General features: G+C 37.6%; 1 protein-coding gene across 1 annotated transcript; it reads right to left on the bottom strand.

Annotated features, from left to right (window-relative positions):
- Nucleotides 1-234: 234 nt before the first annotated feature.
- Nucleotides 235-12,894, bottom strand: LOC133642299 (synaptotagmin-7-like; the record flags this gene model as incomplete). The annotated part of the gene is made up of 5 exons (XM_062036420.1): nucleotides 235-556; nucleotides 4,391-4,590; nucleotides 11,225-11,339; nucleotides 11,614-11,783; nucleotides 12,828-12,894. Coding segments are annotated over 5 exons (657 nt in total), but the record flags the coding sequence as incomplete, so codon positions are not given.
- Between the last annotated feature and the right edge of the window lie 4 nt (nucleotides 12,895-12,898).

Raw genomic sequence — 12,898 nt, 5'->3', positions numbered from 1 at the left:
TTGGGGCATTATCGGGATATAGACTGGCAGTGACAGCAACAGCAGAGTGACTGTGGAGCCACGGCCCCCATGGTTACCACCATTAGGGTTTTTTTTTAGTTTGGTCGAAAGTTTGTATTCTTATGTGGCAAGAGGTACTGTTTAACACTGGGAGTGGTTGACAAGAAAGACACCGCGGTATTGCGAACTTTAAAAAAAATAAAAGACCTCATAAAAAGACAAGGAGGAAGCGAGTGGACATCAAATACATTTAAAGATCACAGGAACGAGAGGTCAAGTGAGCGGTCAAGTCGATATCACAACTTGACAAGGGGGTGAAATTTAAGGGAGTAAAAGAGGCCTGAGAACAAAGAGGTGACGCACACTGTCTGCAGCCCAGGAGAAGTGCGCTGAGGGCAAGGGGGGTTTGATGGGCGCGGGGGTGGAGGGGTCACGTGGTCTGGTCGCTCCCTCAGGCCTTGAGTGCGTGCCACTGGGCCACGGCGTTGCGAGGACGACCCATCATGTCTTTCCAGTGTTTTACCTCCGCGGGGCCGCTCTTCCAGGAGAGATAAATCTGTGAGAGGAAGGGACAATGTTAACTCGTGCACTGTCGCTAAAAGATTGGCTTTTTGAGACGAACCTGGCAAAGTATTTAAAAAAAAACAGCCAAAGAGAACCACTAGTATATTTTTGAGACCCGGTGTCCTTTGCAGTGGACATGGTTTAAGTAGATTTATTTTGTAAAGAGTTAGACATTTCAGAATGAAGTGGCAGTGCATGGTGTGACATCACATGCAACAAAGGTATCAGGTAATAAGGGGTACAGTCGTGGTCAAAAGTTTACATACACTTGTGAAGGACATAATATCATGGCTGTCTTGAGTTTTCAATCATTTCTACAACTCTTATTTTTTTTGTGATAATGCGATTGGAGCGCATACTTGTTGGTCACAAAAAAACATTCATGAAGTTTGGTTCTTTTATGAATTTATTATGGGTCTACTGAAAATGGGACATCACATGGACAAAGATAAGACCTTCTGGAGGAAAGTTCTGTGGTCAGATGAAACAAAAATTGAGCTGTTTGGCCACAATACCCAGCAATATGTTTGGAGGAGAAAAGGTGAGGTCTTTCAATCCAATCCAATCCACTTTATTTATATAGCACATTTAAACAACAACATGTTTACAAAGTGCTGCACAACTATATTAAAAACAATATTCAAATATTATCCTTAGCCCCACCAATGACTGAATAAAAACAAAAAATAAATACCTATACAACAAAACAATATAAAATAAATATGATTACAAATGATTTCAAAGGGTAAAACCAATTAAAACAGTAAATGGAAATCAAAATTTTAAAAACACAGAGGACAACCGAGGACCCCACAACTCACGTAGTGTTAAAAGCCAAAGAATAAAAGTGGGTCTTAAGACGAGACTTAAAACACTCCACTATTGGAGCAGTTCGAACATGGAGGGGCAGAATGTTCCAGAGCTTAGGGCCGACCACAGAGAAGGTTTTAAGTCTGGTTTTGGGCACCACGAGCTGGAGCTGGCTTTAATCCCAGGAACACCACACCTACCGCCAAGCATGGTGGTGGTAGTATTATGCTCTGGGCCTGTTTTTCTGCCAATGGAACTGGTACTTTACAGAGAGTAAATGGGACAATGAAAAAGAAGGATTACCTCCAAATTCTTCAGGACAACCTAAAATCATCAGCCCGGAGGTTGGGTTTTGGACGCAGGGTGTTCCAACAGGACAATGACCCCAAACACACGTCAAAAGTGGTATAGGAATGGCTAAATCAGGCTAGAATTAAGGTTTTAGAATGGCCTTCCCAAAGTCCTGACTTAAACATGTGGACAATGCTGAAGAAACAAGTCCATGTCAGAAAACCAACGAATTTAGCTGAACTGCACCAATTTTGTCAAGAGGAGTGGTCAAAAATTCAACCAGAAGCTTGCCAGAAGCTTGTAACATGTAACATGTAACCAAATATTAACATTGCTGTATGTATACTTTTGACCCAGCAGATTTGGTCACATTTTCAGTAGACCCATAATAAATTCATAAAAGAACCAAACTTCATGAATGTTTTTTGTGACCAACAAGTATGTGCTCCAATCACTCTATCACAAAAAAAATAAAGGTTGTAGAAAGTATTGGAAACTCAAGACAGCCATGACATTATGTTCTTTACAAGTGTATGTAAACTTTTGACCACGACTGTATATGACACCCTCAGTGTACTCACTGGATGTATTGACATCATCCGCCATCTGATAGATTGAAAAATTCACTACATTTGACCCACAACTGATTACCGTTAATTATGACTATAAGCCACTACTTTTTTTTACAATTCATGATTTTTAAAATTCATGAATTGATTTAGATTCAGAATTAATAAGACTCACAATTCGGATCTTAATTGATTTTTTTTGTGCACCCTATTAAAAATGTTAAAATGCTAAAAACGCAAAGCTATACACAATTAAAAATATATAACAGAGGTTTCTGAAGTTTATCCGTTATACAGTGCTCAATACCGGGGTAGAGTGGAATATACGTTAGGTCAGGAAAAAAAACACAGAGGCTATTTCGTCCTTACCTGCCTGTTTCACAGGTTTCCCTGCTCTTCAGGGGATTTAAATTAATAATACATGTACTGTATATGGTCAATAAAATATGCATTCCTAGTAATGCATTGCACACGTCAAACAGAGGGTGGGGGTGTCAAGTATTTATACCTGATTAATATCAAAATGGGATAGGCTTCAATATCGGTATCGGAAGTAAAAAAGGGACATCCTTAAAAGGTATTAAACCATGATAACGTTTAGATTTTATGTAACTGCAAGTTTTTATAAGTTCCAAATCCCACCCTTGTTCGCCTGTTAGTCACGTATTTTCCCTTTTTGCTGGTGGTATTAACTTTCACAAATAAAAAAACAAAAACATTTGGAATACCATTCTCAGTTATCTGAAGATATTGCCTTGTGACAAATGTAATGATTATGACCAAGTCCTTGACCTAATCTAGAAAGTGGTAATGCTAAAGCAGGGGTCACCAACGCGGTGCCCGTAAGGACCAGATGAGTCGCCCGCTGGCCTGTTCTAAAAATAGCTCAAATAGCAGCACTTACCAGGGAGCTGCCTCTATTTTTTAAATTTTATTTATTTACTAGCAAGCTGGTCTCGCTTTGCTCGACATTTTTAATTCTAAGAGAGACAAAACTCAAATAGAATTTGAAAATCCAAGAAAATATTTTAAAGACTTGGTCTTCACTTGTTTAGATAAATTCATTAATTTTTTTACTTTGCTTCTTATAACTTTCAGAAAGACAATTTTAGAGAAAAAATACAACCTTAAAAATGATTTTAGGATTTTTAAACACATATACCTTTTTACCTTTTAAATTCCTTCCTCTTCTTTCCTGACAATTTAAATCAATGTTCAAGTAAAAAATTTTTTTTATTGTAAAGATAATAATAAATACATTTTAATTTAATTCTTCATTTTAGCTTCTGTTTTTTCGACGAAGAATATTTGTGAAATATTTCTTCAAACTTATTATGATTAAAATTTAAAAAAATTATTCTGGCAAATCTAGCAAATCTGTAGAATCAAATTTAAATCTTATTTCAAAGTCTTTTGAATTTCTTTTGGATGTTTGTTCTGGAAAATCTAGAAGAAATAATGATTTGTCTTTGTTAGAAATATAGCTTGGTCCAATTTGTTATATAGTCTAACAAAGTGCAGATTGGATTTTAACCTATTTAAAACATGTCATCAAAATTCTAAAAATAATCTTAATCAGGAAAAATTACTAATGATGTTCAATAAATTATTTTTTTTATTTTTAAAAAAAGATTCGAATTAGTTAGTTTTTCTCTTATTTTTTTCGGTTGAATTTTAAAGAGTCGAAATTGAAGATAAACTATGTTTCAAAATTTAATTGTCATTTTTTTTTGTGTTTTCTCTTCTTTTAAACCGTTCAATTAAGTGTAAATATCATTAATTATTAATAATAACATAGAGTTAAAGGTAAATTGAGCAAATTGGCTATTTCTGGCAATTTATTTAAGTGTGTATCAAACTGGTAGCTCTTCGCATTAATCAGTACCCAAGAAGTAGCTCTTGGTTTCAAAAAGGTTGGTGACCCCTGTGCTAAAGCAACATGTGACAGTACAGTTCAGTATGTAAGTACAGTAAGTGACATGTATGTGTAAAGGGGAAGGTCAGCATCCACAGCTGAATGTCCTGCATCACCTCAGGGGCTGCTTGGTATGAACCAGCAGGGGTCAGTAGAGACCAGCTGCATGGGGAAGTGATGGCGGCCTGTCATGGAGTCGAAAATACACACAGGAAGGAGAAAAGAAGAGGCAAGGAGATACCTTTCCAATGACATCATTGCGACTGAGCCTGTCCTTGTCCATGACAGTGATAATTATGGTGGTCTCCCTCAGCACGTGGGCAGGCACGTCGAAGGGAAAGGACTCGTTGAAAACAGGGTTTAGACAACGCTTCATTACCACCGTCTTCTTCTTCTCCACACGCTTGTCCTTGTGCATCAACCACACCTTCACGTAGGGGTCTGGGAAGAGGAAAAAAGTGAAGTTAACCTTCCTGGAATGGTAACAAGGGGCATGCTGGGATGCCAGGTTAACCTTTCGCTTGTGTTTGAATCGGCACTAATGCGATTTTTAGCTTTTAGACGCATACGAGCAGGGGAGAACGGGGTTGGTTGTCACACGGGCCATCTCTGAGATTGTGGTATGAAGATTTATAGAATTGGGATCAGAGCTCACCTACAGTCGTGGTCAAAAGTTTACATACCTTACAGACCTTCTGGAGGAAAGTTCTGTGGTCAGATGAAACAAAAATTGAGCTGTTTGGCCACAATACCCAGCAATATGTTTGGAGGAGAAAAGGTGAGGCCTTTAATCCCAGGAACACCATCCTACCGTCAAGCATGGGGGTGGTAGTATTATGCTCGGGGCCTGATTTGCTGCCAATGGAACTGGTGCTTTATAGAGAGTAAATGGGACAATGAAAAAGGAGGATTACCTCCAAATTCTTCAGGACAACCTAAAATCATCAGCCTGGAGGTTGGGTCTTGGGCGCAGTTGGGTGTTCCAACAGGACAATGACCCCAAACACACGTCAAAAGTGGTTAATGACTGGCTAAATCAGGCTAGAATTAAGGTTTTAGAATGGCCTTCCCAAAGTCCTGACTTAAATGTTTGGACAATGCTGAAGAAACAATTCCATGTCAGAAAACAAACAAATTTAGCTGAACTGCACCAATTTTGTCAAGAAGAGTGGTCAAAAAATTCAACCAGAAGCTTGCCAGAAGCTTTTGGATAGCTACCAAAAGCGCCTTATTGCAGTGAAACTTGCCAAGGGACATGTAACCAAATATTAACATTGCTGTATGTATACTTTTGACCCAGCAGATGTGGTCACATTTTCAGTAGACCCATAATAAATTCATAAAAGAACCAAACTTCATGAATGTGTTTTGTGACCCACAAGTATGTGCTCTAATTACTATCACAAAAAAATAACAGTTGTAGAAATGATTGGAAACTGAGGACAGCCATGACATTATGTTCTTTACATGTGTATGTAAACTTTTGACCACGGCTGTACATAGTCTTTTTGGGAGTAAGGTGGCTGAACTTGAGGTGAGAGGACTTTTTGTGTTTTTAATGTCAAAGTGTTGTCTCCTCAGCTTATATTCAGTGGCTTTATAACAAAACTAATGAAGCACTCTGTGAGTCCAGACCAATATTAAAAAAGCCATGAATCCAGACCAGGGGTGTCAAACTAATTTTAGCTCAGTTGCCACATGGAGGAAAATCTATTCCAACGCGAGCCGGACTAGTAAAATCATGGCATAATTATTTAAAAATAAAGACTACTTCAAAATTGTTTTTTTTGTCTTACTTCAGCCAAAAATAGCACAAGCACATTTTCAAAATGTACACATTACAAAGAATCCTCTTGGCAAATTACTTCCAAGTTAGTTGAAAATTCTGAAGAAAAAAATGGTGCAGTTTGAAAACACCGTGAAGAACACAATGAACTTAACACTTTGTCTCAGTGTATTTACAAAGTCATTAAACTTAAAGCACTTCCTGTTTAGCAATCTCATGTGGGCAGGTTACCATTAAAAATGTTTGGAAGAGCAACCGAGTGTTTCCTCAAACTGCCGCATTAGTGACACCTGCAACTGCCACAGCACATTACTTTAGCATCATTCAAATATTACAGTTATGATATAATCAAAACAATTGTCGAAATGGCACCATAATAGCCGAACTAAAGGTAACACAACTACAAACTTAACCAATGTGAACATGGTAGATTTAAGCATAAAATAAAATAGAACGAACAACAATTGTAGAAACACACATTTTTACAATGGAGTTCAGGATGCACATCGTGCCGTCAAAAAATTGCAAGTGCTGCACGGAATTCTAACTACAAAGATGATGGTTATATTGACTTAAGTCTTTGCATCATATGTTTTTTTTTTTCTTCTGTTGAGTGGATAATTTACAATCAAAGAAAGTATTGTGCGTCACTACAGCATTAGTCTGCCGCCAGCCACAACAGGAACAGCTGATTGCTTGCACCTGCGCTGATCGGAGTAGCGGCAGCCCATCCAAAGGGTGCTTAAAGTCAGCTGACATGTCATCTTTAAACAGTGACGTGGGTTACACTGGAATTGGTATTGCGATATCCAGTGGACACATTTAGAACAGCAGTTTCTTTTATCAAAAAATTGCAGCAAATTTTTATACATAGCAGACTCATTTTGCGAGGATTAAACCTGGGCCATAAGTTTGACACCATTGATCCAGACGGTAATCTGGACTGGAACTTTGTGAGCAATCTAAAGATAATGAAAGAGACAAAGTTTTGAACCCTCTTGTCAGTCATCCACTCTCTTTGTCTCTGCGGGTGGAGGCAGGGCCGCAAAGCCGCTATTCAAATACTCAAGTTAAGGGTTGTAACTTCAACATAAGGTAACGTGGAAGAAATTATCCGGATCTGTCCCAGAATGTAACCACCCGTTCCTGATCCCATTTTGGACATTTCTTGAAAGTTTCACGAAATTCTTTTTGAGCTATGTATAGATAATGAAAGAAGGCTCGTAACGTAACGTAGTGGAAATGGTCTCGATCAGGCTCAAAAATCTAATTTCCTTAACCCCTTTTTGAACAATTATGAAAAAGTTTCATGACAGTCCGCCCATAACTTTTTGAGTTATGTTGCTAACTAACTAACTCACTCTAACAATTACATAAAGCTCCTGGTGGTAACGATTACCCTTAAAAAGTGTGAGGGATAAAGCTATAGTTTCGATTCTTACACGCTTGTTAGCCTTGTGGCTAGCAGGAAATTCCATTTAGCGTTGGTTGTCACATACTCATACATTCATACATATCATGTATACACCACAGGTGTCAAACTCAAGGCCCGGGGGCCAATCCTGGCCCGCCACATCATTTCATGTGGCCTGCGAAAGCCTGAAAACAATGTTTGTCAATAACGTGATTTTTCTTACTAAATGTATTCATTCTTTCTGTTTTGACAGAATACAAATGTATTTACCGCATGAAATTGCATATATTTTAAACTTTAATATTATCTCATCATGCAACAAGTGTTATATTATTATATACAGCATTATGAAAAAAAATGCAAAAATGTAAATACTTACAATTCTACTTTGACTTATGATTTTAAGACAAGTTATCCATCAATTTGTACCTAAATACAAATGTTATAATTAAATGCATACACAATTATGTAATAATATTATAAGATCATTATGCATTTATATTAATATATTTTCACTGTTACAACCCCGAAGGGAATAAGCGGTAGAAAATGGATGGATGGATGGAATCGGCCCCCTGAAGGCAGCCGTAACTGCGATGTGGCCCTTGATGAAAACGAGTTTGACACCCCTCAAGTGTACAGTAGGCTGGCCAAAAAATGTGTTACCCGATCATGGTCTGTGTAAGATGTATTCGGTTATGTTTTTGTCAAACTTTCACATTTAAATCTGCCTTCTTGCCTTTTCCTTCAGTAAAAAAACAAAAAACATTGTGACAACCATCCCCGTGACGGGGTTGATTGTCACAATGTGTCAGAGCAGAACGCTCACCCAGATACACACACAGACATGTAAGGTATGCACAGAGTCCAACTAATTTTTGGGTAACTGAGTGGTTACTGGTGGTAAACCTCCTTAATGAGTGACTAAATATGTGACATTTGCGACAAGGCAGAACTTTTGAACGACTCTTTCACATTTAATCCTATTTGTTATTTGTATATTTTTAGGGCTGCAACAATTATCCGTTAGAAAACAAGATGACTTGATTAATCTAACACACTAATGGAAAGATTATTCAATTACTCAAATATTCGATAGCTGCAGCCCTTTATTTTTTCTGTACTCGTGATCCACAAAGTTTTTTAGGTGACTGAAAATTCAAAATAGTGATCTAATCATCAATGTATAAACAGTACAACCCCTGGCAAACATGATGGATTTACCAGACTTGGAGGATGTACATTCAATTGTATTCATTTTGTTTAAAAAAACAGATAACAGACATGACACAAAACTATAGTCATTTGGCTTTAAGAAACACAAAAATAAAATAAGAAAATAAATTGTGGTAGTCAGTAAATTGTATTTATGGATCAAGCAGATTAAAAAAAAATTGGAATCACACAATTCTGAGAAAAAACGTATGCTTTTCTGTCGTTTCTGTTTACGGGTTAATGATGGCTATTGTTTAGCTTTTCTGTATTGAAATCCAACTTCTTTTAGGCAGTTTCTTAGAGTTCAATCACAGACGGTGACTCCAGTTTCCACCCATTTGTTCTTCATTTGTTTTGCTGTACATTTTCTGTTTTCAAGGCATATTTAAGTTTTCTATCTTTACACTTTGATGTTTTCCTTGGTCTACCAGTATCCTTGCCATTTACAACCTTCCCGTGTAGTTTGTACTGGTCTACATTTTAGATACAGCTGACTCTGAACAACATATTTTACAACATTTGCATGATAATTTACCTTCTTGAAGAAGTATAATAATCCTCTCCTTTGTTTCAATTGATATCTCTCGTGTTGATTCATGTCAATCCACTTGTTGCAACAGCTCTCCTTTTTAACTGCAAACTAATGAACAGATTTAATCTGATGCAGGTGTTAGGTTTGCAAATGAAAATACACAAGGTGATTCCATTATATTCTCGTGTTAAATGACAATAGTCATGTCTGTTATCTGCTTTTTTCTACAAAATTAAAGACCTCAATGAACGTCCTCCAAGTCTGGTAAGTCCAACATTTTTTCCACGGATTATAGGATGGGATAATGTTTACAATGAAAACAAGTTTAGATTTTGAAATATTCAGATCCAAATCTTATTTTATAACTACTACCAGGGATTGTGTCCTCGATAAAAACCCATCCATCCATCCTTTTTCTACCGCTTGTCCCTCTCGGGGTTGCAGGGGGTGCTGAAGCCTATCCCAGAACAATAAAAAATAAATATACCAAGGAGCCAGTCTTTGGAACGGCTCATTGAAAGAAACAGTTCCTCAAGATCTGGCTCCCTTCAAAGAGCGATACATTTCTGACTATCAGAGTAAACATCTTTAGTGGGCAGCATGCAAAATGTCCATAATTATCCGGGACTATAATAAAAACAAAGGAGCAGTGGATCAGCTGACTGCCGCCTACACTTGCCAAGCGAAGGACCAGGAGATGGTCAATGGTTGTGTTCTGTAACACGCTACAGATTTATGCAGAAAATACATTTTTAGGGGTTGAATTTAAACGAACAATAATGTTTCTTGAGTTAGGAAGTTCCTCTCGATGCCCTCGTACCCTTCACTCAAGGTCAGGTCTGCATTAGCAATAAGAAGCGTGTGTATATATATATATATATATATATATATATATATATATATATATATATATATATATATATATATATATATATATATATATATATATATATATATATATATATATACACACTACCGTTTAACAGTTTGGGGTCACATTGAAATGTCCTTATTTTTGAAGGAAAAGCACTGTACTTTTCAATGAAGATCATTTTAAACTAGTCTTAACTTTAAAGAAATACACTCTATACATTGCTAATGTGGTAAATGACTATTCTAGCTGCAAATATCTGGTTTTTGGTGCAATATCTACATAGGTGTATAGAGGCCCATTTCCAGCAACTATCACTCCAGTGTTCTAATGGTACAATGTGTTTGCTCATTGGCTCAGAAGGCTAATTGATGATTAGAAAACCCTTGTGCAATCATGTTCCCACATCTGAAAACAGTTTAGCTCGTTACAGAAGCTACAAAACTGACCTTCCTTTGAGCAGATTGAGTTTCTGGAGCATCACATTTGTGGGGTCAATTAAACGCTCAAAATGGCCAGAAACAGAGAACTTTCATCTGAAACGCGACAGTCTATTCTTGTTCTTAGAAATGAAGGCTATTCCACAAAATTGTTTGTGTGACCCCAAACTTTTGAACGGTAGTGTATATATATATGTATATATATATATATATATATATATATATATATATATATATATATATATATATATATATATATATATATATATATATATATATATATATATATATATATATATATATATATATATATATATAGTACAGGCCAAAAGTTTGGACACACCTTTACATTCAATACGTTTTATTTTTTTTCATGACTATCTACATTTTAGTTTCTTCAAATTAGTAGTTTCTTCAAATTAGCCACGCTTTGCTCTGATTAAATTTTTGCACACTCTAGGCATTCTCTCAATGAGCTTCAAAAGGTAGTCACCTTGAAATGGTTTTCACTTCACAGGTGTGCTTGAAGCTCATCGAGAGAATGCCAAGAGTGTGCAAAGCAGTAATCAGAGCAAAGGGTGGCTATTTTGAAGAAACTAGAATATAAAACATGTTATTTCACCTTTTTTTGTTAAGTACATAACTCCACATGTGTTCATTAAACATTGCTTTGATGAGTGTGGTGTTTGACCCTTTAAGATAACAAATAGTAACATGAGCTAAAACAGGAAGGTTAAAAAACAAAAACAAATGACAATGTATTTGGTATGCACAAATCTTGTTGACGTGTCAGAAGTAATTTAAGGAGCGTGTGTACCAGAAGTGCCTCCGATGTCCATGGCTTTGAGGTTGCGGGCTTTGACGATGCTCACAGTGATAGTGTTGGCGGTGGGGTTGTAGCACAGAGAAACCAACAGATCCCCTCGGCTCCCCTGGAGAAATCACACGTAACACACTTGTTTATTTCATAAGGCTCTTTCCCGTCGTTCTTTTTCTCCTGTTTTCCGGCCCGTGTTTAAGTCACTAACCTATCAACAGTTTTCAACACTCAGTATTCCCTTCTATCCCCTCCCACCGTACACACGACCACATCTCCCCCCGGCAGGACTGTTACAGCAGCCAGCAATGACATCATCCATTACAGTACATTTTGTCCCCTCCTCCCACTCTATCCCTTCTGCCACCTCTTTTCTTCCCTTTACTCACGCTGCCATCACTGCATGGTTTCAGCTCCTTCCAGAAAGTCTGCATATTGGCCAGATCTAATTTGTTGAGTGGAATGGAGACCTCTCCAATGGGGTCGTTCCTGCTGAAGCGGTCATAATCGAGCACCTGCAGGTACAGAGTTCTCTGGACCACCTTCTCAAAGGGGAAACCTGGCATGGAAATAAAAATACACAGATGCAAGCACGATAAAAAACAAGACAGGGCCCCTCTAATGTTGACAACACTGACGCTTATTTTATAGATCTGGATCTAAAAATGGTAAAATCCCCCCCAAAATAGACACCAATTTTGTCACCTACAGAAGACTGGAGGCAATTTCATATTGCATAGTATGTGTTTTGGTAGCAAATTCATCTTGAATCACGTTATTTCGGCCAGATGCATTGTTGCACGTTGTAGCAATACAACTAAAGACGGGGTCAGACTGCATATATTTCCAAATGATGGGAATACGAGGAAGGTGTGGACCTCAACGGGCCAAGGGAAAGAAATGTAATTTTAATGTTAACCATATCAGTTTTGAAGAAATCATTGACCAGGGAGACAAAAAGTAAGTGATCAGAATAATAGCTTTACATGGCTTTATCAACACGGTCTATACAAGGAAATGGACTCCAGTTTTGTAGATGACATCAGACCAAGAGGGGGAGGCATATTGAGTCTGCCGACGGAAATGGGGCATTCCCAAGTATAGTTTCTTTATCTACTAAATACTCAAAAACTAATTAGTATAATGGGAAATGACTTCCTGATTCCTCTCCAGGAGAAAAAAATACATCAAGCGCACTTCTTAGTGAAATGATGGTCATCTGGACAGTATGGGTCCTTTAAGTGCATTAAACGATATCACCAAAAGAATGTGCTAAAGGGATGTGTTTGTTCCTATGATAATGATAATTGGATTTCTCAAAGTGCCTATTATTCATTCCTGCAACAGTCTGGTGTCAATCGGGGGTTAGCTACACAGCCATAATTGCCCTGGGGAAGACTAACAGAAACACGGCTGCCAAGTTGCACCACCGGGAACTGCGACCAACACCAAACATTCATTCAAGTTTACAGTAGACACCAGTGTGGGTGGCACTGGAGGCAAAGTGGGGGAAGTGTCTTGCGCAAGGACAATCAATATGCATGAAAAATTTAAGACGAAAACAAATGAGTACTGAATGTTTTGAAGCTGCTGTTAGTCAAACCTTCAAACAGAAAGGTCTCATTCCAGTGGGGGTTCAGATTCTTCCTCTTGACTTTGGTCTCCAGTTTGTGC

This window comes from Entelurus aequoreus, linkage group LG02 (genome assembly GCF_033978785.1).
Source record: "Entelurus aequoreus isolate RoL-2023_Sb linkage group LG02, RoL_Eaeq_v1.1, whole genome shotgun sequence".
Lineage (NCBI taxonomy): Eukaryota > Metazoa > Chordata > Actinopteri > Syngnathiformes > Syngnathidae > Entelurus > Entelurus aequoreus.
This window is presented reverse-complemented; position numbering and strand designations above follow the sequence as displayed.